This window comes from Telmatherina bonti (genome assembly GCF_933228915.1).
Source record: "Telmatherina bonti genome assembly, chromosome: 24".
Classification (NCBI taxonomy): domain Eukaryota; kingdom Metazoa; phylum Chordata; class Actinopteri; order Atheriniformes; family Telmatherinidae; genus Telmatherina; species Telmatherina bonti.
This window is the reverse complement of record NC_136633.1, coordinates 3,308,258-3,332,321: the sequence shown is the minus strand read 5'-3', so window position 1 is coordinate 3,332,321 and position 24,064 is coordinate 3,308,258. Positions and strand designations below refer to the sequence as shown.

General features: G+C 50.0%; 1 protein-coding gene across 1 annotated transcript in view; it reads left to right on the top strand.

The window, feature by feature from the left end:
• Nucleotides 1-14,661, top strand: part of LOC306773887 (kalirin-like) — a gene marked incomplete at both ends in the record, with an annotated part of 149,347 nt that extends 134,686 nt beyond the window's left edge. The window contains 16 exons of the mRNA XM_079263831.1: nt 700-756; nt 838-941; nt 1,018-1,149; nt 1,221-1,334; nt 1,419-1,489; nt 1,568-1,634; nt 1,719-1,822; nt 1,897-1,966; nt 4,833-4,919; nt 5,127-5,219; nt 6,730-6,780; nt 7,181-7,258; nt 7,483-7,668; nt 7,757-7,928; nt 14,260-14,405; nt 14,476-14,661. Coding sequence (XP_079119957.1) covers nt 700-756; nt 838-941; nt 1,018-1,149; nt 1,221-1,334; nt 1,419-1,489; nt 1,568-1,634; nt 1,719-1,822; nt 1,897-1,966; nt 4,833-4,919; nt 5,127-5,219; nt 6,730-6,780; nt 7,181-7,258; nt 7,483-7,668; nt 7,757-7,928; nt 14,260-14,405; nt 14,476-14,661 — 1,718 coding nt within the window. The remainder of the gene's footprint in view (nt 1-699; nt 757-837; nt 942-1,017; nt 1,150-1,220; nt 1,335-1,418; nt 1,490-1,567; nt 1,635-1,718; nt 1,823-1,896; nt 1,967-4,832; nt 4,920-5,126; nt 5,220-6,729; nt 6,781-7,180; nt 7,259-7,482; nt 7,669-7,756; nt 7,929-14,259; nt 14,406-14,475) is intronic.
• Between the last annotated feature and the right edge of the window lie 9,403 nt (nt 14,662-24,064).

The following is a 24,064-nucleotide window of genomic DNA, read 5'->3' as shown; positions in this document are numbered from 1 at the left end:
TGGTGGGACCAACGGACAGGATGGACATGAACCACGTCGTCATGTCAACCATAAATCCTGAAGGAAACGTAGAGATGAAGTCCAGCAGTTCAGCGTTTTGTTATAAACGTCACAGTGATCGATTTATTGATCAGTTGTTTGTTTTTTTCATGTATTTTCTTGTTTATGTTTAAATTACTTGTTTATTCACTTATGAGATTGATCAGATTTATTTATTGATTAGCATTTTATGGTTTATATGTGCGGTGGCATAGTGGTAGCTGTGGCCTTACAGCAAGAAGTTCGCCGGTTTGATCCTCGGCTGGGGCGAGGCCTGGACTTTCTGTGTTTGCATGTTCTCCCTGTGTATGCGTGGGTTCTCTCCGGGTTCTCCGGCTTGTCCAAACACATGCGTGTCGAGTTGACTGGTTACTGTGAATCGCCCCTAGCTGTGAGTGGTTGTGTGTCTCTGAGCGGCCCTGCGATGGACTGGCGAGCTGTCCAGGGTGTACCCGGCCTTTCGCCTGCTGGGATAGGCTCCAACCATTGTGATAACGAATGAATTTATTTGGGTTTTGATCTATTTTTACCTCTTAGTTTTATTTATTTTATGAATTCATTTGCAAATTTACTTTGATTCATCTGTTTGCGTGTTTGTTGGTTGAAATGTTCTGGTTTGCGTACCTGTGCCCAGTAACGGTGTCCCTCTGTGATCTGCAGACTCCAGTCCGTACAGTTCTGAGGGTTCAGGCCTCCAGACTCAGACCAGCAGCCAAAGTGAGACAACAGTGATCATCACAGATCGCCACACTCGCACCCTCCGCCATCTTTATTCACGCTCTGTCTTTCCTCTTTCAGGTGCCACGTCTCCAACTGTAGGTGGAGTGGTTGGAGCTCCAGGAGGCGCCGTCGGGTCTCCGGGGCCCAAACGCAGTGGTTCTGGGACTGGGAACACCCTGAAGGTAACAGCTGATGAAGCAGGACTGTGTGGAGTTAGATCTGTTTAGGGAATGATGGTGTAACTGTCGTCTGCCACAGCGCTGGTTAACCAGTCCTGTCCGGAGGCTGAGTCAAGGGAAAGCTGATGGACAGAAAAAGCCTCCAATCAGAACCAGGAGGCGGGACAACCGGCCAGAACTGGCTGCACCACTCACTGTCAACGCACAGACGGTATGAAACCAGAAAACAGCTTTTACAGAAAAATTCAACATGTGACATAAACCGTTTGTTTGATTCTGCAGAAGGCAAGGAAGGAGGAGGCGGGGCAAAGTGGAGGGGAGGAGGAGCCTGAGGAGGAAAGCCACACCCCTCTGCCACCCCCCATGCAGATCATCAAAGACCCCAACAACCCAGAAGTAAAAACTGCATCTGTACTTGGACAAAACAGTAAGTCTTTAAATGTAGAACGTCTAAAGTGAGAGATGTTTATCTGTCTGCAGGCTCTGGACTCCGATCAGGGATCTAACGAGTCCGACACCGAGCAGAGGAACAAGGCACTTAGAGGACGCATGTAAGATCTGCAGGAGGTTTATCATCAGAAAAACTTCTACTGGACATACGTGTGGATCATGTTACCGTGTCTCTGCAGGTTTGTTGTTAATGAGATGGTCCAGTCAGAGAAGGACTATGTGAAAGATCTGGGAGTTATCGTAGAGGTGAGACAGAAAAGTAAATTGTGATCACCGGCACTGAAACAGCTGTACAGAAAAACCCATGACCGAACCGCTGTCGTGTCTCAGGGCTTCATGTCCAGGCTGGAGGTCAGAGGAATCCCAGAGGACATGAGAGGAAAGGACAAGATCGTCTTCGGCAACATCCAGCAGATCTACGACTGGCACCGCGAGTCGGTGACGCACACACACGAAATTTCAGATGGTGTCTGACCTCAGTCACACTCACGGCCAGTTTCTGTTTCAGCTTCTTCCTGGTGGAGTTGGAGCGTTGCGTCCAGAACCACGACCTGCTGGCGGACCTCTTCATCAGACATGTGCGTCCACTCACATCATACATGGTCCACAGGGAACCTGGACTTACTTGGAGATCTTCAGTGGGAACAGTCTTGATTCTGAGACTGGAAGCGGAGGAATGTTTGCTCCTGGCTTGCTTCCTGAGTCTGGATTTGTTGGTTTTGACTCTCTTCACAGAACCTGACCAGGTGTTCTAGTTTAGGTCTGCTGCTCTGAAGCAGCAGCTGACATTTGGACCTCCCAGAGCCACCACCTTATCATTGTGGAAGGTTTTGTGTGTCCTGAAGATCCTGGTAGCTATGTTGTTGGGGGCTTTATTCCTCTGGTAGGGTCACTCATAGTAAACAGGAGAGGGACCAGACAAAGTGCAGCTCAAAGACCCCTATGGTTAGAAAAAACACAGATATTAAGGTTCCCTGGCCTCATTGTGTCCTTCTGGAGCCAGGCCCACAGGTGGGGAAGAAGGCCATGGGCCATGAGCCATGAGGCCTAGTTGGGTTTAGCTCAAAGGTGTTACACCTGTGGAGGGTGGAGGACAGGTCCTGGCTGTTACTCTACATTCTACTCCTGCTCTCAGCGAAGGCGGACGCTTCTATCTGCGCTCCTCTGTCTTTCTTCTCCTCCCACTCTCCCATGCAACTTTGTCCTGTCTGACTCTGAGCCTCTTTTTTACATCTCTTACTTCCACTCAAATTACATCATGGATTTGATCGGCTGGTCTATCAATTGATCAAATTTTCTCAACCCGACGACCGGGCAGAGGGGAGCCCGCATGTCCTGAGGGGATGCTTCCAGCTGGATACGTTCAGGACTCATGGGCCAAGTGGAGACCGATGTGTCTGGCGGTTCTGTCCTCTGAGGACATGGAGGATGTTTACATCTTTGGATTATTGGTGATCGGGATTCTGCTGATTGGTGCTGGTGGAGTCCTGATCTACCTCAAGACCCGTGAGATTCTGGCAACAACTGGCAGACTGCCAGAATTCTGTAACGGTATGTGCCAGGCTAGCAGTGCACAGACTCTTGCGTTGGCCGGACTCGACCGTAAGCAGGATGCCAGTCTGGCCCACACTGGTCATCTGGCTGCGGTCCCGGAGCTGGTCCGCAAAATTGATAACAACATGGAGAAAATGTCTGCTAGAATCAGTGGAGCTGCCGCCTGAGATCAGCTATGGACTCAAGGTTGTGGGCAAATTGTTTCCCTGGCCTGGAACCCAAACAACAATCATATCTGGATTCGGCTTCCCAGTGGCCTTTGGCCGAGGCAACCCCCCCCCCCCCTCCGAGAACAGAAGAAGAGATGTTCACAGATGCTCTGTCCCCCTCTTCATCCACCCCCAGCCCCTTCCCACAGGACTCACCGCCTTCTTGGACTTTGTGTGTCTTGGACTTTGTGTGTCTTGTTTTGGTTTGTGCTTTAGTGAATGAGGTTTATTTTTCTCTGTATTTTCGGACGCATCTTCCAGGCACGGCCCGGAGTTACATGACCTTTTTTTGCCCTCGACCCCCTATGATCCTATTGTATCTGTTCTTATCTATTGTAAGGCAGCGCTGTAATAGCTGCATGGCCTGAGCTAAGCTCGGTTCTGTATTTCTCTTTTGTCATGAATGTTACATGTCTGTATGTCTGACCTTGGACGAGCTGGCTTGAACTCCGAATTTCCCCTCGGGGATGAATAAAGTATCTTTGATTTGATTTGTACTTATGCACCAAACAGCACCACTCTTGCTGGAGTCCTTGAAAAGAGTGTTGGAGGGTGCTCCCTCAGGGGACTCCCTCGTTCTGCTGGTCAATGACTAGTTGGTGCCTGTTGTGGTGGTAATTCCAGAACTTGTTGGTGGACACTGCAGTGAGGGATGCCGTCAAACTGAAGAATGAGTCCTACTGGGCCTTTGTTTCCTGGTGGACTCTGGAGGCAGCTGATGGGTATTGGCAGGCTGAAAAGAATGTAGCTTTGGCTGTTGCCAAGGCAAAAGCTCTGGCATGGGAAACATCTGGCAAAGCCATGGAAAAAGATATCTGGACTGCTTTGAGGAGCTCTTGTTCACCATCCAGGAACTTGGGAGGGAGAAGCACTATCAACACTGCAGGGATGGGGATGGGGGCCTGCTGATTGGGGCTTGTTGACCTCAAATTGAGATGTTGTGAATCAGTGGCAGGAATTCCTTGAAGAACTTCTCAATCCTACCAACATATCTTCCGATGAGGAAGCAGAGCTGGGGGACTTGGGAGTGGACTGTCCTGTCTGTAGGGCTGAGGTCACTGAGGTGGTTAAAAAGCTACTCATTGGCAAGGCCCTGGGGCTGGATGAGATCCACATATAGTTTCCAATAGATGCTGTGAGACTGTCCTGGCTCTGACACTCTGTCTCTGCAGCATTGCGTGGACAGTGCTGGACTACAGACAACTACAGATCACACTCCTCAGCCTACCTGATAAGATCTATTCAGGGGTCCTGGAGTGGAGGGTCTGTGGGATTGAGGAGGAGCAGTGTGGTTTTTGTTGTTGCAGAACAGTGGACCAGCGCTATTCCCTCTTTGGGGCCCTAAAGGGGGCATGGGAGTTTGCCCAACCAGTCTACATTTGCTTCGTGGACTTGGAGATTAATTTGACTGTACCGGACCCCCTTGTACAAGCCGCCTGGTCCCTGTACAACAGGTGTCAGAGTTTGGTCCGCATTGCCGGCAGTAAGTCGGATTCGTTTCTAGTGAGGGCTGCCCTTTATCACCAATTCTGTTCATAACTTATATGGACAGAATTTCTAGGTGCAGCCGAGGTGTTGAGGGGATCCGACTTGGTGGCCTCAGGATTGAGCTTCTCTTTGCTCAGTCAAACACCAAACCGTTTGATTGTTGACGAGTTTGTGTGTCTTGTGTTTGCTGCAGGAGCGCCGACTGCACATGTACATAGTTTACTGTCAGAACAAGCCGAAGTCGGAGTTCATCGTCATCGAATACGAGACTTTCTTTGAGGTAACAGCACCGCTTTTTGCTCTCTTTCATTCATCTTTAATGATGCTGTAAACCTGTTAAACTCCACAGATTTACCCTCTAAAACCATGTGTTCTTTTTCTATTCTCATTGTTTTTGGGTTGAATTTTCTAAAACCTCAGAAAAGCAAAACGGTTCTGCTTTTTGTTTGGTGTGGACAAACATTTGTCTCATTCTGTCTGCGTGCAGGAGATCCAGCATGAGATCAGTTGCAGGATGTCCATCAGTGATTACCTGATCAAACCCATCCAGAGAATCACCAAGTATCAGCTGCTGCTCAAGGTCTGTGTGGACCTTCAAACTGTCTGCCAGAGCAAGCAGACATGTAACATAAATGTAACATAAGTATCTCTATAAAATGCTTTAAAGTATAAGATGTGACCTGTTTTATAAGTTTTCATGGGCTAATTGATCTCATAATTTAAGTCTGTATCTGCTAATTCAATCTGATCGTCACTGGCACTGATTCAGGATTTAATTCAGTTTCTAACAGGACTGAATGTAATTTAGACATTTTGGTGTTAAACTTAAACCTAAACTACATGGTTGCAGAAAGAAAAACTCTGGACTTGATTGCTTTGGTCTGTTCTCAGTGGTCTCCAGACAGAAACTGTCAATCATGACGATGGATGGATGGATGGATGGATGGATGGATGGATGGATGGACTTGTTTTAATGTAGATCATGGGATGGACTTCGGACTGTCTATGAATACAATGTGGTCTAGCTGTTCCTGAGTTTAAGTCAAAACAACATTTGACTTAACTGAGACCTGTTAGTCTCAACTCTGGAGTTCTTGCTGTTGACTTGGAACTCGATTGATTATCAGTCTCTGATAGCTAAGAGCTAACCGAGCTAACACAGAGCCAACGGTTAACCAGCTAACAGATGTAGGCAGACCAAAGCCAAGTCATGCTGTTAACCAGCTAAAAACCGTGGTTGAGCTACACTCTGCCTTCTTGTGGCGGGAAATCAAGTACCTGTCAGTCAAAAGAACACAACCCTAATTGTTCAGAATTTAATTAGCAGACAAGTTCTGAGCTTGAGGTCAAGTTCTGCACAAGTCTGCAGTATTAGTCTGAAAGGATGTGTTGCAAGAGGGAAACTCTGAAAACTTGCAGCACTGCGGCCCCTGAGGACCAGAGTTCCCCATCCCTGGTCTGGACTTTAGACCTGATGACAGGGACTCTGGACTTGGCACTGGCTTCGACTTGAGACTTGTTGGTCTTGACACAGGACTTGCTGGTTGGTCTTGACTAAGGATCTGGTGACTCTGGTTCTGACATTCATCGTTTAAGTTGGGACTCGATCTTTATGATTCATTAAAGAATCAAGATTTACTTGTTTCCTTTGAGTCTGGACCGGTTGGTTTTCACACAAGACTTGATGGTTGTGATCTAAAACTTGATGGTCAGCTGTGATCTGTCTGATGATGTGATGGTCTGGACATTGGACCTGCTGACAGGCGCTCTGGATTTGACCCAGCTCTCGGGTGGAGGCTTGTTTTTCTTTGTTCTGGACTTGCTGGTCTCTGTAGGAAAGATGAGTTGTTGTTTGTTTTTTTTAATCAATGTTGTTTTCTTTCAAGTTATTTAACTTCACACTTCAGCTGGTTTGTGGTAATTTAACCAAATTTCTGCAGTCCTGGCACCATTTCTTCAGTAAAAAAGAACTCATAGGGTTACCTTACCAGTGTATTTGTATAGATTTTTCTGTCAGTAGGTTTAGGTACACAGTCGGACTTTAACTGGTGCTAAGAGACCTGAATGATCTGTTTCTATTTGTTTGTCAGGATTTTCTCAAATACACGTCCAAAGCTGGACTGGACTGTGAGGAGATTGAGGTGAGGCCCTGAAAATCTTTTCTCTAAATTTATCTTACACAATAAGTTGAGCGCCCCCTGGTGGCTGGTTGCAGTATGGATATGTAACTGAAACATTTATTCTTGTGCATGTTTTCTGCCACATATGCTTGTAAAATCTACATTTTCTTGCTTTTTCTCCTCTAATTTCGCAGTAATTTTGTATAATTTTGCTCAGAGATGTAAAACTTGCATAAGAACAAGGACATGAAGTGCCTTGTCATCTGTGACAGCTGTTTGTGTTTTATATAAAAGAGTAGGAGACAAATTGCTGTTTCAGTGAAGGAGATGATAAATGATTCACAAAGGATGGTGAATCATCGCCGTGTGGTTGATCACAAACCTTTGTAATATTTAGCGGCTGTGCGTGTTTTTTATACAGAAAGCTGTGGAGCTGATGTCACTGGTTCCCAAACGCTGCAACGACATGATGAACCTGGGACGCCTGCAGGGATATGAGGTATGAACTGCAGCTCTTTCAGCTGCATTGCAGCTTTAAATAAGTCCCACTGTAGGTCAGCGTTTCCGAGCTGGTCCTTGTGTAAATGACAAACTGCATACGCAAATCCGACTGAGGCCATCCTGTAGAGCGGCTTTGACCTTCGTCAGTCCATCTACACTTGATGCAAACAAGCGGTGAGGTGGTGAATTTGCTGTGAACTCTGACTGGACTGTCTTGTCCAGGGGAAGTTGACGTCTCAGGGGAAGCTGCTGCAGCAGGAAACTTTCTGCGTCTGGGAGCAGGACGGAGGAGTTCTATCTCGCAGCAAAGAGCGCAGGGTTTTCCTCTTCGAGCAGATCGTCATCTTTAGCGAGCTGCTGCAAAAGGGCTCCAACAACCCGGGATACCAGTTCAAGAACAGCATCAAGGTGAGTCCAGAACCTGGTCCTGCAGAGATCAGAGCCCCTTGCATCTTTTCAGCGATAGCAGTCTCATCCTGTGCTCGTGTTTTATCAGGTAAGTTACCTGGCGATGCAGGAAAGCGTGGACGGCGACCCCTGTAAGTTTGTGTTGTGGTCTCGAGGCTCGGCCGAACGGTTCACGCTACAGGCGTCCTCCACCAGCATCAAAATAACCTGGGTGGAAACCATTGCCACACTGCTGGATGCCCAGAACAATTTCCTGTCAGGTGAGTCCAGCTTCCTGAAAACATCCTTAAGCCTTCTAAACAGTTTTCTTTTACTAAAAACATCCACATACAGGTTTACATTTTCTTATTTCTTCCTGAAACATCCAAATGTCAACTTTAAAGTCACTTTTACTTCAAAATATCCCTAAATCTCTGAAACAAACAACCACTTATTTTCAGGAAAAATAATTTTCTTTTCTTTCTTCATCTTCATCTTCATCTTCTGCCGCTTATCCGGGGTCGGGTCGCGGGGGCAGCAGTCTAAGCAGGGAAGCCCAGACTTCCCTCTCCCCAGCCACATTTGCCAACTCTGCGGGGGGGATCCCGAGGCGTTCCCAGGCCAGCCGAGAGATATAATCCCTCCAGCGTGTCCTGGGTCTTCCCCGGGGTCTCCTCCCAGAGGGACGTGCCTGGAATACCTCACCAGGGAGGTCCAGGAGGCATCCTGACCAGATGCCCGAGCCACCTCAACTGGTTCCTCTCTATGTGGAGGAGCAGCGGCTCTACTCTGATCTCCTCCCGGATGACCGAGCTCCTCACCCTATCTCTAAGGGAGAGCCCGGCCACCCTGCGGAGGAAACTCATTTCAGCCGCCTGTATACGAGATCTCTTTCTTTCGGTCATGACCCACAGCTCATGACCATAGGTGAGGGTAGGAAAGTAGATCGACTGGTAAATCGAGAGCTTCGCCTTCTGGCTCAGCTCCTTCTTCACCACGACAGACCGGCGCAGAGTCCGCATTACTGGAGACGCCGCACCGATCCGTCTGTCCATCTCACGCTCCATCCTTCCCTCACTCGTGAACAAGACCCCGAGATATTTAAACTCCTCCACTTGAGGCAGGACCTGACTCCCGACCCGGAGAGGACAATCCACCCTATTCCGGCTGAGGACCATGGTCTCAGATTTGGAGGCGCTGATTCTCATCCCAGCCGCTTCACACTCGGCCACGAATCGCTCAAGCGAGAGCAGGAGATCACGACCAGATGAAGCCAACAGGACCACGTCATCTGCAAAAAGCAGGGACCCAATCCTGAGGCCACCAAGTCGGATCCCCTCAACACCTCGGCTGCACCTAGAAATTCTGTCCATATAAGTTATGAACAGAATCGGTGATAAAGGGCAGCCTTGGCGGAGTCCAACCCTCACCGGAAACGAATCCGACTTACTACCGGCAATGCGGACCAAGCTCTGACACCTGTCGTACAGGGACCGGACAGCTCGCACAAGGGGGTCCGGTACCCCATACTCCCGGAGTACCCCCCACAGGAGCCCCCGGGGGACACGGTCGAACGCCTTCTCCAGGTCCACAAAGCACATGTAGACTGGCTGGGCAAACTCCCATGCCACCTCCAGGACCCCAAAGAGGGTATAGAGCTGGTCCACTGTTCCGCAACCAGAACAAAAACCACACTGCTCCTCCTCAATCCGGGATTCGACTATCCGGCGGACCCTCCGAGGGTCTTTTCTTTCATACAACATTAAACATAATTAAAGCAACCTCAAATGTCTAAGGGAAAAATTGCTGCTTCTTGAAGAAATCACAGTAAAATCCTGTGGAAATGAGCAGCATACGCCTTTAAATTATAATTAGCTTTCTGAAGCTTAGTGAATTTTACATTAACTATGTAAACATATACTTGAACTCTTTTAAATCTCTTGATTCTCTTTCTGGAACTTCCTTACAGCCTACATTGTTGGAGCCAAGGTTGGCTGTAACGTCCCAGGTTGGCTGTAACGTCCCAGGTTAGCAGTAACATCCTAGGTTAGCTGTAATGTTTACAGTTTGGCTGTAACGTTTACAGTTTGGCTGTAACGTTTACAGGTTGGCGGTAACGTTTACAGGTTGGCAGTAACGTTTACAGGTTGGCGGTAACGTTTACAGGTTGGCAGTAACGTTTACAGGTTAGCTGTAACGTCCCAGGTTGGCGGTAACGTCCCAGGTTGGAGGTAACGTTTACAGGTTGGCAGTAACGTTTACAGGTTGGCGGTAACGTCCCAGGTTGGCGGTAACGTTTACAGGTTGGCAGTAACGTTTACAGGTTGGCGGTAACGTCCCAGGTTGGCGGTAACGTTTACAGGTTGGCAGTAACGTTTACAGGTTGGCGGTAACGTCCCAGGTTGGCGGTAACGTTTACAGGTTGGCGGTAACGTTTACAGGTTAGCTGTAACGTTTACAGGTTGGTTGTAACTTCCCAGGAGGGCTGTAACGTCCCAGGTTGGCGGTAACGTTTACAGGTTGGCTGTAACGTCCCAGGTTGGCGGTAACGTTTACAGGTTGGCAGTAACGTTTACAGGTTGGCGGTAACGTCCCAGGTTGGCGGTAACGTTTACAGGTTGGCGGTAACGTTTACAGGTTAGCTGTAACGTTTACAGGTTGGCTGTAACTTCCCAGGAGGGCTGTAACATCCTAGGTTGGTGGTAACGTTTACAGGTTGGCTGTCACGTCCCAGGTTGGCTGTCACGTCCCAGGTTGACTGTAACGTCCCAGGTTAGCAGTAACGTCCCAGGTTAGCAGTAACGTCCCAGGTTAGCAGTAACGTCCCAGGTTGGCTGTAACGTCCCAGGTTGGCGGTAACTTTTACAGGTTGGCAGTAACGTTTACAGGTTGGCTGTAACGTTTACAGGTTAGCTGTAACATCCTAGGTTGGCGGTAACGTTTACAGGTTGGCTGTAACGTTTACAGGTTAGCTGTAACGTCCCAGGTTGGCGGTAACGTCCCAGGTTGGCGGTAACGTTTACAGGTTGGCAGTAACGTTTACAGGTTGGCGGTAACGTCCCAGGTTGGCGGTGACGTTTACAGGTTGGCTGTAACGTTTACAGGTTGGCAGTAACGTTTACAGGTTGGCTGTAACGTTTACAGGTTGGCGGTAACGTCCCAGGTTGGCGGTAACGTCCCAGGTTGGCGGTAATGTTTACAGGTTGGCAGTAACGTTTACAGGTTGGCAGTAACGTTTACAGGTTAGCTGTAACGTCCCAGGTTGGCGGTAACGTTTACAGGTTGGCAGTAACGTTTACAGGTTGGCGGTAACGTTTACAGGTTGGCAGTAACGTTTACAGGTTGGCGGTAACGTTTACAGGTTGGCAGTAACGTTTACAGGTTGGCAGTAACATTTACAGGTTGGCGGTAACGTTTACAGGTTGGCAGTAACATTTACAGGTTGGCGGTAACGTTTACAGGTTGGCTGTAACGTTTACAGGTTAGCTGTAACGTCCCAGGTTGGCGGTAACGTTTACAGGTTGGCAGTAACGTTTACAGGTTGGCTGTAACGTTTACAGGTTGGCTGTAACGTTTACAGGTTGGCAGTAACGTTTACAAGTTGGCGGTAACGTCCCAGGTTGGCGATAACGTCCCAGGTTGGCGGTAACGTTTACAGGTTGGCGGTAAAGTTTACAGGTTGGCTGTAACGTTTACAGGTTAGCTGTAACGTTTACAGGTTAGGTGTAACGTCCCAGGTTGGCGGTAACGTTTACAGGTTGGCAGTAACGTTTACAGGTTGGCGGTAACGTTTACAGGTTGGCAGTAACGTTTACAGGTTGGCGGTAACGTTTACAGGTTGGCAGTAACGTTTACAGGTTGGCGGTAACGTTTACAGGTTGGCAGTAACGTTTACAGGTTGGCAGTAACATTTACAGGTTGGCGGTAACGTTTACAGGTTGGCTGTAACGTTTACAGGTTGGCGGTAACGTCCCAGGTTGGCGATAACGTCCCAGGTTGGCGGTAACGTTTACAGGTTGGCGGTAAAGTTTACAGTTTGGCTGTAACGTTTACAGGTTAGCTGTAACGTTTACAGGTTAGCTGTAACGTTTACAGGTTAGGTGTAACGTCCCAGGTTGGCGGTAATGTTTACAGGTTGGCTGTAACGTTGACAGGTTGGCGGTAACGTCCCAGGTTGGCGGTAACGTTTACAGGTTGGCAGTAACGTTTACAGGTTGGCGGTAACGTCCCAGGTTGGCGGTAACGTTTACAGGTTGGCAGTAACGTTTACAGGTTAGCGGTAACGTTTACAGGTTAGCTGTAACGTCCCAGGTTGGCGGTAACGTTTACAGGTTGGCAGTAACGTTTACAGGTTGGCGGTAACGTTTACAGGTTGGCAGTAACGTTTACAGGTTGGCAGTAACGTTTACAGCTTGGCAGTAACGTTTACAGGTTGGCGGTAACGTCCCAGGTTGGCGGTAACGTTTACAGGTTGGCGGTAACGTTTACAGGTTGGCGGTAAAGTTTACAGTTTGGCTGTAACGTTTACAGGTTAGCTGTAACGTCCCAGGTTGGCGGTAACGTTTACAGGTTGGCAGTAACGTTTACAGGTTGGCAGTAACGTTTCCAGGTTGGCAGTAACGTTTACAGGTTGGCAGTAACGTTTACAGGTTGGCGGTAACGTCCCAGGTTGGCGGTAATGTCCCAGGTTGGCGGTAACGTTTACAGGTTGGCGGTAAAGTTTACAGTTTGGCTGTAACGTTTACAGGTTAGCTGTAACGTTTACAGGTTAGCTGTAACGTTTACAGGTTGGCGGTAACGTCCCAGGTTGGCGGAAACGTTTACAGGTTGGCGGTAACGTTTACAGGTTGGCGGTAACGTCCCAGGTTGGCTGTAACGTTTACAGGTTGGCGGTAACGTTTACAGGTTGGCGGTAACGTTTACAGGTTGGCGGTAACGTCCCAGGTTGGCGGTAACGTCCCAGGTTGGCGGTAACGTTTACAGGTTGGCGGTAACGTTTACAGGTTGGCGGTAATGTTTACAGGTTGGCGGTAACGTTTACAGGTTGGCAGTAACGTTTACAGGTTAGCTGTAACGTCCCAGGTTGGCGGTAACGTTTACAGGTTGGCGGTAACGTTTACAGGTTGGCAGTAACGTTTACAGGTTGGCAGTAACGTTTACAGGTTGGCGGTAACGTTTACAGGTTAGCTGTAACGTCCCAGGTTGGCGGTAACGTTTACAGGTTGGCGGTAACGTTTACAGGTTGGCGGTAATGTTTACAGGTTGGCGGTAACGTTTACAGGTTGGCAGTAACGTTTACAGGTTAGCTGTAACGTCCCAGGTTGGCGGTAACGTTTACAGGTTGGCGGTAACTTTTACAGGTTGGCAGTAACGTTTACAGGTTGGCGGTAACGTTTACAGGTTGGCAGTAACGTTTACAGGTTGGCAGTAACGTTTACAGGTTGGCAGTAACGTTTACAGGTTGGCGGTAACGTTTACAGGTTGGCGGTAACGTTTACAGGTTGGCAGTAACGTTTACAGGTTGGCAGTAACGTTTACAGGTTGGCAGTAACGTTTACAGGTTGGCGGTAACGTTTACAGGTTAGCTGTAACGTTTACAGGTTAGGTGTAACGTCCCAGGTTGGCGGTAATGTTTACAGGTTGGCTGTAACGTTGACAGGTTGGCGGTAACGTCCCAGGTTGGCGGTAACGTTTACAGGTTGGCAGTAACGTTTACAGGTTGGCGGTAACGTCCCAGGTTGGCGGTAACGTTTACAGGTTGGCAGTAACGTTTACAGGTTGGCGGTAACGTTTACAGGTTGGCGGTAACGTTTACAGGTTGGCGGTAACGTTTACAGGTTGGCGGTAACGTTTACAGGTTGGCAGTAACGTTTACAGGTTGGCAGTAACGTTTACAGGTTGGCGGTAACGTTTACAGGTTGGCGGTAACGTCCCAGGTTGGCTGTAACGTTTACAGGTTGGCGGTAACGTTTACAGGTTGGCGGTAACGTTTACAGGTTGGCGGTAACGTTTACAGGTTGGCAGTAACGTTTACAGGTTAGCTGTAACGTCCCAGGTTGGCGGTAACGTTTACAGGTTGGCGGTAACTTTTACAGGTTGGCAGTAACGTTTACAGGTTGGCAGTAACGTTTACAGGTTGGCGGTAACGTTTACAGGTTGGCTGTAACGTCCCAGGTTGGCGGTAACGTTTACAGGTTGGCGGTAACGTTTACAGGTTGGCAGTAACGTTTACAGGTTGGCAGTAACGTTTACAGGTTGGCGGTAACGTTTACAGGTTAGCTGTAACGTCCCAGGTTGGCAGTAACGTTTACAGCTTGGCGGTAACGTTTACAGCTTGGCGGTAACGTAACGTTTACAGGTTGGTGGTAACGTTTACAGGTTGGCGGTAACGTTTACAGGTTGGCGGTAACCTTGCAGGTCGGTGGTAATGTAAGGAAAGCTGTAGGATTTGTTGCAACTTGTGCCATACAAACACAACTCTGTACACCTCTACATGACATGTCTGTTTGGAGGTTTTGAGTGAGAGTAGGCGCAGCGGAGTGTGATGTTTGATATATTCATTGTTTTTCTCACCACTGACTGAACTGGTTTTGCTGGTTTACACTGTTGTAGCCCTGCAGTCACCCATCGAGTACCAGAGGAAAGAAGGTGGGATCACTGTGACCCGTCCGCTGTCCTCGGGTCGACCACCGTCTGCTCCGCCCACTCCCAATGGCCACGCCACTCAGCCACCTGCTGACAGCGAGCAAGACGACCAGGTTTGGATCCCCTGAATAATCTTCGCTTTTTGTCCCCATACCTGCAACTAAAACCCGTTTGACCCAACAGGAGCTGGTTCTGGTGCTGCAGGACTTTGTGGCGGTGCGGGAAGACGAGATATCCGTGTTCCGGGGAGAGAAAGTCCAGATCCTGTCGTCCAACCAGCAGGGTCAGAGTCTGGTTTACCGGCCCGCCAACAGCGACTCCCCCGCAGCCGAGGGCTGGGTGCCACGGAGCGTGCTCAAAACACAATGACACGCCCGCACACACTGGCCTGCTTTCCAGTTTCTACACACAGTGACGGATGGCGATGGGCGTCTGGATGGCGATGGGCGTCTGGACGGCGATGGGCGTCTGGACGGCGATGGGCGTCTGGACGGCGATGGGCGTCTGGACGGCGATGGGCGTCTGGACGGCGATGGGCGTCTGGATGGCGATGGACGTCTGGACGGCGATGGGCGTCTGGACGGCGATGGGCGTCTGGACGGCGATGGGCGTCTGGATGGCGATGGACGTCTGGACGGCGATGGGCGTCTGGATGGCAGTGTCAACCTGTTGGGTCTAAACCAATCAGAGTTACTGATCATGTGAGGCTGTGAGATTCCACATGAGCTGAGCTTGTAGTTGTGATGACTTTTACACGGATCAGTTTGAGGAAACGTGACATTTTCAGCCTTTTTCTGCTTTACTGAGGAGTAACGCAGCGCCGCACCGAGGCAGTCCAGCCATTCTGGAGATTTTACTCGTTGGAGGCTGAACGATATGCTGAAGCGTCTTGGGAAAAAGTCCAAAACATGAAAACTAAGGGTGGGTCTCGATTTAAAAAATAATGCCATTAATTACAGGCTTTGTTATTAATTAATCACGATTAGTCACATTTTAATCGCTTATCAATATTTGCCTCAAAAAGCAACACGTTTTTATTTAACTGGATTTTAGTGGACGATGGGATGAAATAACAGACACAGTTTAATAATGTAAACTCAGGATTTATTACTGGAAAAATCCATTTAATTTAATTTCCATTCCATAGAAAATATTCCAAACCTTTAAAATAAAAATGTCATTTTAAGTCATTTAACTAACAGTTCCAGTCTCCAACATGTTCCAGTGACTTTAACTTCTTTCCGTCCAGACTCTCCATAAAGTCGCCAACAACACGAACTTTTATGTCACCAAGTCTTCATTAACGCCAGAAAAGTCTGAAAACCTGTCGATCGTTTCCCCTCCACTCTGACTGGACCTTTTAGAGTCACTGCAGAGTCTGAAAACCCGCCACTTTTAGCAGCAGTCCGCCGCGTGTGTCCGTGTAATCACTGTACTAGGAAATGGTGCTCTGACAAACGTTCCGCCATTAAACACGATTTTTCTACAATTCATCGTAATTATCGTGTTAAATTCTCACCCCTAATATAACTGCTCCCATGTAGGAAAACCAGCCTCATCGAGGCAAACTGGTTCCCAGTATTCCCATGAACATGCCAGGTGAGGAAACCTCACAGATCCGTGTGTTTGTTAAAGTTAACATGTTAGTACCGTACGCGCAGAAAAGGCTGGAAATACATGCTGAGACGAATCCCTGGTGGAGGTCTCTGTTTGTGGACAAACCCACTGAAAATCCTCCCCCCAGTCCGCCCAGTGGGACTGGGACGGGTCCCGTGTGGACGAGACAGAAACTAAGCCCCTCTCAGGATGATGGGACATGGAATCTCACCGGTTCACCGGTAACCCTGGTAGTTGGAAGCAGACATGTTGGCGTTGCCATCGGCAACACGCTTCAGGCTCTGATCGCTGCTGAGTTACCTCCAGCAGGTACTGTTAGTCTCCTCCCTCTTTCCTGGTGCTTCAAACTTCAGCAAAAAACACACTCCCCCGCCCTCGCCCCATCCAATCAGACACTGCCGCGACGCCACAGCCACGCACGCCCCTTCCCGGAGCAGCCAGTCGCACTCTGATGACTTCACAAACTGTTTCCTGTGTGTCGGCAGGGGAGACGTCGCATTACGAACATTACAATCCATTGGTCCCAAGAGAATGGGATGTGGGGAAGCTGCCGTTGCCTAGCAACCAGAGACAGTATTTAAAAAAGAGGCATAAGACCCACTGGCCAATCAGAAAGGAGCTCTTTGAGTGTTGTCCTGTTAATAGTGTGTATAAAGACTGAGGAAACACACAGATGCACACACACACCTAAATACACACACCGACACACACCCACCACTGAAGAGGAAGACGATGATGAAGACTATAATAATTCTGTTTTTCACCTCAGTAGAAAAAAGCAGAGGAACTGTTTGTCATATTGAAATGTGTGTGCGTGAGAGGCAGCGCGTGTGGCTGTGACGCTGTCCTGTATGTGGTGTCCCGGTGTAGCGTTGCCATGACGACTTGTGTTTACGGTGACACCCCCTTTTTTTGTTTTTTTGTCCTTTTAACACACCAGAGCTGCGGCCGCCGCCCGGTTACCACGGCAACCGCCCGGTTACCACGGCAACCGCCCGGTTACCACGGCAACCGCCCGGATACCACGGTAACCGCCGGTGACGGCCTCGGCTCCGGTTAGTTTGGATATTCTGATTATGCATCCCTGTTTGTGTACATAGAGGACGTCCAGCAGCGGCGACCACGTCTGTCTCTGTCCGCATGTCAGACAGCAGCCAAACCTACTGTGACTGGCTGTTTCCATGGAAACAGATGCAGTACCTGTCTACTCTCTCTCTCTCTCTCTCTCTCTACCTCTCTCTCTCTGTCCTGGTTTCTCTGGTGCCATTCTCGGACAACACCCCGGCCCTTAAGCAGCCGTGCAGCCGGTCAGGTGCTCTGCAGCGCAATGGAGCAATGGAGTTGGAAGTTCAGTTTTCTTCTCGACTTCCAACGAAAAGCGGTTTAAACGTGCACGGAGGAAAAGCTCGTCACGCCGCGGAGGCTTGTTGCCCCTGGACGCTGGAAACGTAAACAACAGCGGAGGATGAACAGCATGTCACGTTCTCCTCCAGCGTAAAAACTCTCCGGTTGGTCATGTGACCTGGTGGGATTCTGACGTGGGTCGTACCTCAGGGGTCTCTGCGTAACCATGACGACGTCCATCAGATGTGTGAAATATTCGTTTAATCAGAATTCCATCCAGTGAAGACCAGAATCCTGTTTCCACGGAGACCTCACCCGGCAGGTCTCCCTCCTCCTGCGGGACTCGGGACATGAAGGAATGAAGTCTCTGCTGCTGGTTTAGATCAACATGTCTGCAGGTCCAGCTTGTCCTCCACCACCGTCCCCGTCCCCCCCCCCCCGCCTTTCAGGTTAACGGTGGAACAGCTGCGATTCTCAGAAAACATCTGTTAGCAGACGTGTGAGAACATCTGGTAGCAGACGTGTCGTATGAGAACATCTGGTAGCAGACGTGTCGTATGAGAACATCTGGTAGCAGACGTATCGTGTGAGAACATCTGGTAGCAGACGTGTCGTGTGAGAACATCTGGTAGCAGACGTGTCGTGTGAGAACATCTGGTAGCAGACGTATCGTGTGAGAACATCTGGTAGCAGACGTATCGTGTGAGAACATCTGGTAGCAGACGTATCGTGTGAGAACATCTGGTAGCAGACGTATCGTGTGAGAACATCTGGTAGCAGACGTGTGAGAACATCTGGTAGCAGACGTGTGAGAACATCTGGTAGCAGACGTATCGTGTGAGAACATCTGGTAGCAGACGTATCGTGTGAGAACATCTGGTAGCAGACGTATCGTGTGAGAACATCTGGTAGCAGACGTGTGAGAACATCTGGTAGCAGACGTATCGTGTGAGAACATCTGGTAGCAGACGTGTGAGAACATCTGGTAGCAGACGTATCGTGTGAGAACATCTGGTAGCAGACGTGTGAGAACATCTGGTAGCAGACGTATCGTATGAGAACATCTGGTAGCAGACGTATCGTGTGAGAACATCTGGTAGCAGACGTATCGTGTGAGAACATCTGGTAGCAGACGTATCGTGTGAGAACATCTGGTAGCAGACGTATCGTGTGAGAACATCTGGTAGCAGACGTATCGTGTGAGAACATCTGGTAGCAGACGTGTCGTGTGAGAACATCTGGTAGCAGACGTATCGTGTGAGAACATCTGGTAGCAGACGTATCGTGTGAGAACATCTGGTAGCAGACGTATCGTGTGAGAACATCTGGTAGCAGACGTGTGAGAACATCTGGTAGCAGACGTATCGTGTGAGAACATCTGGTAGCAGACGTGTGAGAACATCTGGTAGCAGATGTATCGTGTGAGAACATCTGGTAGCAGACGTATCGTGTGAGAACATCTGGTAGCAGACGTATCGTGTGAGAACATCTGGTAGCAGACGTGTCGTGTGAGAACATCTGGTAGCAGACGTATCGTATGAGAACATCTGGTAGCAGACGTGTGAGAACATCTGGTAGCAGACGTATCGTGTGAGAACATCTGGTAGCAGACGTGTGAGAACATCTGGTAGCAGACGTATCGTGTGAGAACATCTGGTAGCAGACGTGTGAGAACATCTGGTAGCAGACGTATCGTGTGAGAACATCTGGTAGCAGACGTGTGAGAACATCTGGTAGCAGACGTATCGTGTGAGAACATCTGGTAGCAGACGTGTGAGAACATCTGGTAGCAGACGTGTGAGAACATCTGGTAGCAGACGTATCGTGTGAGAACATCTGGTAGCAGACGTATCGTATGAGAACATCTGGTAGCAGACGTATCGTGTGAGAACATCTGGTAGCAGACGTGTCGTGTGAGAACATCTGGTAGCAGACGTGTGAGAACATCTGGTAGCAGACGTATCGTGTGAGAACATCTGGTAGCAGACGTGTGAGAACATCTGGTAGCAGACGTATCGTATGAGAACATCTGGTAGCAGACGTATCGTGTGAGAACATCTGGTAGCAGACGTGTGAGAACATCTGGTAGCAGACGTATCGTGTGAGAACATCTGGTAGCAGACGTGTCGTATGAGAACATCTGGTAGCAGACGTGTCGTATGAGAACATCTGGTAGCAGACGTGTCGTATGAGAACATCTGGTAGCAGACGTGTCGTATGAGAACATCTGGTAGCAGACGTATCGTGTGAGAACATCTGGTAGCAGACGTATCGTGTGAGAACATCTGGTAGCAGACGTGTGAGAACATCTGGTAGCAGACGTATCGTGTGAGAACATCTGGTAGCAGACGTGTGAGAACATCTGGTAGCAGACGTATCGTGTGAGAACATCTGGTAGCAGACGTGTCGTATGAGAACATCTGGTAGCAGACGTGTCGTATGAGAACATCTGGTAGCAGACGTATCGTGTGAGAACATCTGGTAGCAGACGTATGAGAACATCTGGTAGCAGACGTATCGTGTGAGAACATCTGGTAGCAGACGTATCGTGTGAGAACATCTGGTAGCAGACGTATCGTGTGAGAACATCTGGTAGCAGACGTGTGAGAACATCTGGTAGCAGACGTGTGAGAACATCTGGTAGCAGACGTGTGAGAACATCTGGTAGCAGACGTATCGTGTGAGAACATCTGGTAGCAGACGTGTGAGAACATCTGGTAGCAGACGTATCGTGTGAGAACATCTGGTAGCAGACGTGTGAGAACATCTGGTAGCAGATGTATCGTGTGAGAACATCTGGTAGCAGACGTGTGAGAACATCTGGTAGCAGACGTATCGTATGAGAACATCTGGTAGCAGACGTGTGAGAACATCTGGTAGCAGACGTATCGTGTGAGAACATCTGGTAGCAGACGTATCGTATGAGAACATCTGGTAGCAGACGTATCGTGTGAGAACATCTGGTAGCAGACGTGTGAGAACATCTGGTAGCAGACGTATCGTGTGAGAACATCTGGTAGCAGACGTATCGTGTGAGAACATCTGGTAGCAGACGTGTGAGAACATCTGGTAGCAGACGTGTCGTATGAGAACATCTGGTAGCAGACGTATCGTGTGAGAACATCTGGTAGCAGACGTATGAGAACATCTGGTAGCAGACGTATCGTATGAGAACATCTGGTAGCAGACGTATCGTGTGAGAACATCTGGTAGCAGACGTGTCGTATGAGAACATCTGGTAGCAGACGTATCGTGTGAGAACATCTGGTAGCAGACGTGTCGTATGAGAACATCTGGTAGCAGACGTATCGTGTGAGAACATCTGGTAGCAGACGTATCGTATGAGAACATCTGGTAGCAGACGTGTCGTATGAGAACATCTGGTAGCAGACGTATCGTGTGAGAACATCTGGTAGCAGACGTATGAGAACATCTGGTAGCAGACGTATCGTGTGAGAACATCTGGTAGCAGACGTATCGTGTGAGAACATCTGGTAGCAGACGTATCGTGTGAGAACATCTGGTAGCAGACGTATCGTGTGAGAACATCTGGTAGCAGACGTGTGAGAACATCTGGTAACAGACGTGTGAGAACATCTGGTAGCAGACGTGTGAGAACATCTGGTAGCAGACGTGTGAGAACATCTGGTAGCAGACGTGTGAGAACATCTGGTAGCAGACGTGTGAGAACATCTGGTAGCAGACGTGTGAGAACATCTGGTAGCAGACGTGTGAGAACATCTGGTAGCAGACGTATCGTGTGAGAACATCTGGTAGCAGACGTGTGAGAACATCTGGTAGCAGACGTATCGTGTGAGAACATCTGGTAGCAGACGTGTGAGAACATCTGGTAGCAGACGTATCGTGTGAGAACATCTGGTAGCAGACGTGTGAGAACATCTGGTAGCAGATGTGTGAGAACATCTGGTAGCAGACGTATCGTGTGAGAACATCTGGTAGCAGACGTATCGTGTGAGAACATCTGGTAGCAGACGTGTGAGAACATCTGGTAGCAGACGTATCGTGTGAGAACATCTGGTAGCAGACGTATCGTGTGAGAACATCTGGTAGCAGACGTGTGAGAACATCTGGTAGCAGACGTATCGTGTGAGAACATCTGGTAGCAGACGTATCGTGTGAGAACATCTGGTAGCAGACGTGTGAGAACATCTGGTAGCAGACGTATCGTGTGAGAACATCTGGTAGCAGACGTATCGTGTGAGAACATCTGGTAGCAGACGTGTGAGAACATCTGGTAGCAGACGTATCGTGTGAGAACATCTGGTAGCAGACGTATCGTGTGAGAACATCTGGTAGCAGACGTATCGTGTGAGAACATCTGGTAGCAGACGTATCGTATGAGAACATCTGGTAGCAGACGTATCGTGTGAGAACATCTGGTAGCAGACGTATCGTATGAGAACATCTGGTAGCAGACGTATCGTGTGAGAACATCTGGTAGCAGACGTATCGTATGAGAACATCTGGTAGCAGACGTGTGAGAACATCTGGTAGCAGATGTGTGAGAACATCTGGCTACGAGCCGATCAGGAGAAGTTCTGCTGACCTTTCAGCCAGGAGCTCCAGACGCCGCTGCGTGTGTTGAAGGAGAAATCTTTAACTTCATTCATTGTTTGATGAAAAACTACTTATGAGCACAATATTTCCTGCTGGGAGCCGAGCGGAACCTAAACCTGGAGACGACTCTGTCGATGGAAAGTAGGAAGTTTCAGGCAGCTCGGAGAGATGGGGGGCTTCAGGGTGTTGTAGGGACAAGATGGCGGCGCCGCGCCCTGAGCGGGACAAACGGATGCAGTTCATCACAAAGCGTGATGTTAAGGTGGAAATGTTGCAGGGTTTAAGGTGGAAGTGTGCACGCTGGCAGGGGGTCCTGCAGGGGGGTAGGGTGCTGTTCGAGGCCTGCCTTGTTGCCGCCGGGCACATGCAACTAACCAATCAGACCGTGTTATTTGTACAGAACTAACAGCTGCTAACTGGCTGCTAACAGCTCTCTGTGTTTGTAATAAACTTCATTTTTCATCCAAAAACGTGTTTATGTGTGGTCTTCCGGTCCGGGTCCGGACCATGGACGGTAGGTCTGGACACGGGTCGGTCTTCCGGTCCGGGTCCGGACCATGGACGGTAGGTCTGGACACGGGCCGGTCTTCCGGTCCGGGTCCGGACCATGGACGGTAGGTCTGGACACGGGCCGGTCTTCCGGTCCGGGTCCGGACCATGGACGGTAGGTCTGGACACGGGTCGGTCTTCCGGTCCGGGTCCGGACCATGGACGGTAGGTCTGGACACGGGTCGGTCTTCCGGTCCGGGTCCGGACCATGGACGGTAGGTCTGGACACGGGCCGGTCTTCCGGTCCGGGTCCGGACCATGGACGGTAGGCCTGGACACGGGCCGGTCTTCCGGTCCGGGTCATGGACGGTAGGTCTGGACACGGGCCGGTCTTCCGGTCCGGGTCCGGACCATGGACGGTAGGTCTGGACACGGGCCGGTCTTCCGGTCCGGGTCCGGACCATGGACGGTAGGTCTGGACACGGGCCGGTCTTCCGGTCCGGGTCCGGACATGGTCCTGTAAAACACAGAGGACTCTGTCGCCCCCCAGTGGTCTCCGGCCGGAACTGCAACTTCAGCTGGTGTTTCCACACGAGCTGAACACACACCGGACCCGTCACTGAACCAAAGCCAAAAACCGGTTCCAGCAGCAGGAAGGGTTCTGCATGATGTCATCAGTCTCATAAGACATCGTCTCCCATCGCTCCATTAGCTGGACCCCACTGAGACCTGGTCCCCACTGAGACCTGGTCCCCACTGAGACCTGGACCCCACTGAGACCTGGTCCACTGAGACCTGGACCCCACTGAGACCTGGTCCCCACTGAGACCTGGACCCCACTGAGACCTGGTCCCCACTGAGACCTGGACCCCACTGAGACCTGGTCCCCTCCACTTTGACTGGACCCCACTGAGACCTGGACCCCACTGAGACCTGGTCCCCACTGAGACCTGGTCCCCTCCACTCTGACTGGACCCCACTGAGACCTGGTCCCCACTGAGACCTGGTCCCCACTGAGACCTGGTCCCCACTGAGACCTGGTCCCCACTGAGACCTGGACCCCACTGAGACCTGGACCCCTCCACTCTGACTGGACCCCACTGAGACCTGGACCCCACTGAGACCTGGTCCCCACTGAGACCTGGTCCCCTCCACTCTGACTGGACCCCACTGAGACCTGGACCCCACTGAGACCTGGACCCCACTGAGACCTGGTCCCCTCCACTCTGACTGGACCCCACTGAGACCTGGACCCCACTGAGACCTGGACCCCACTGAGACCTGGACCCCACTGAGACCTGGTCCCCTCCACTCTGACTGGACCCCACTGAGACCTGGACCCCACTGAGACCTGGTCCCCACTGAGACCTGGACCCCACTGAGACCTGGTCCCCTCCACTCTGACTGGACCCCACTGAGACCTGGACCCCTCCAGCCCATCTGGGTCCTGCAGTCAGGGGGCGGTCTGGACTCTGGATCAGGTCTACACCTTGGTTCTGGGCTTGGGATCATGGTCCTGCTGCATGAGACGGTTCCAGACAAGCGGTCTCGGTGTGACAGATGGACTCACATCTGGCTCTAGAACAAGCCCAGACCATCATCCCTCCACCACCGTGCTGACAGCTGCTATGAGGCGTTTCAGGACCAAACATGTCCACGTAGGTCTGGTCTGTCCCGAGGACGTGGTCCCAGAAGTCTGCTGGTTCGCCCAGATGCAGCTAAACCGTGCCGCCATCTTGTTTTT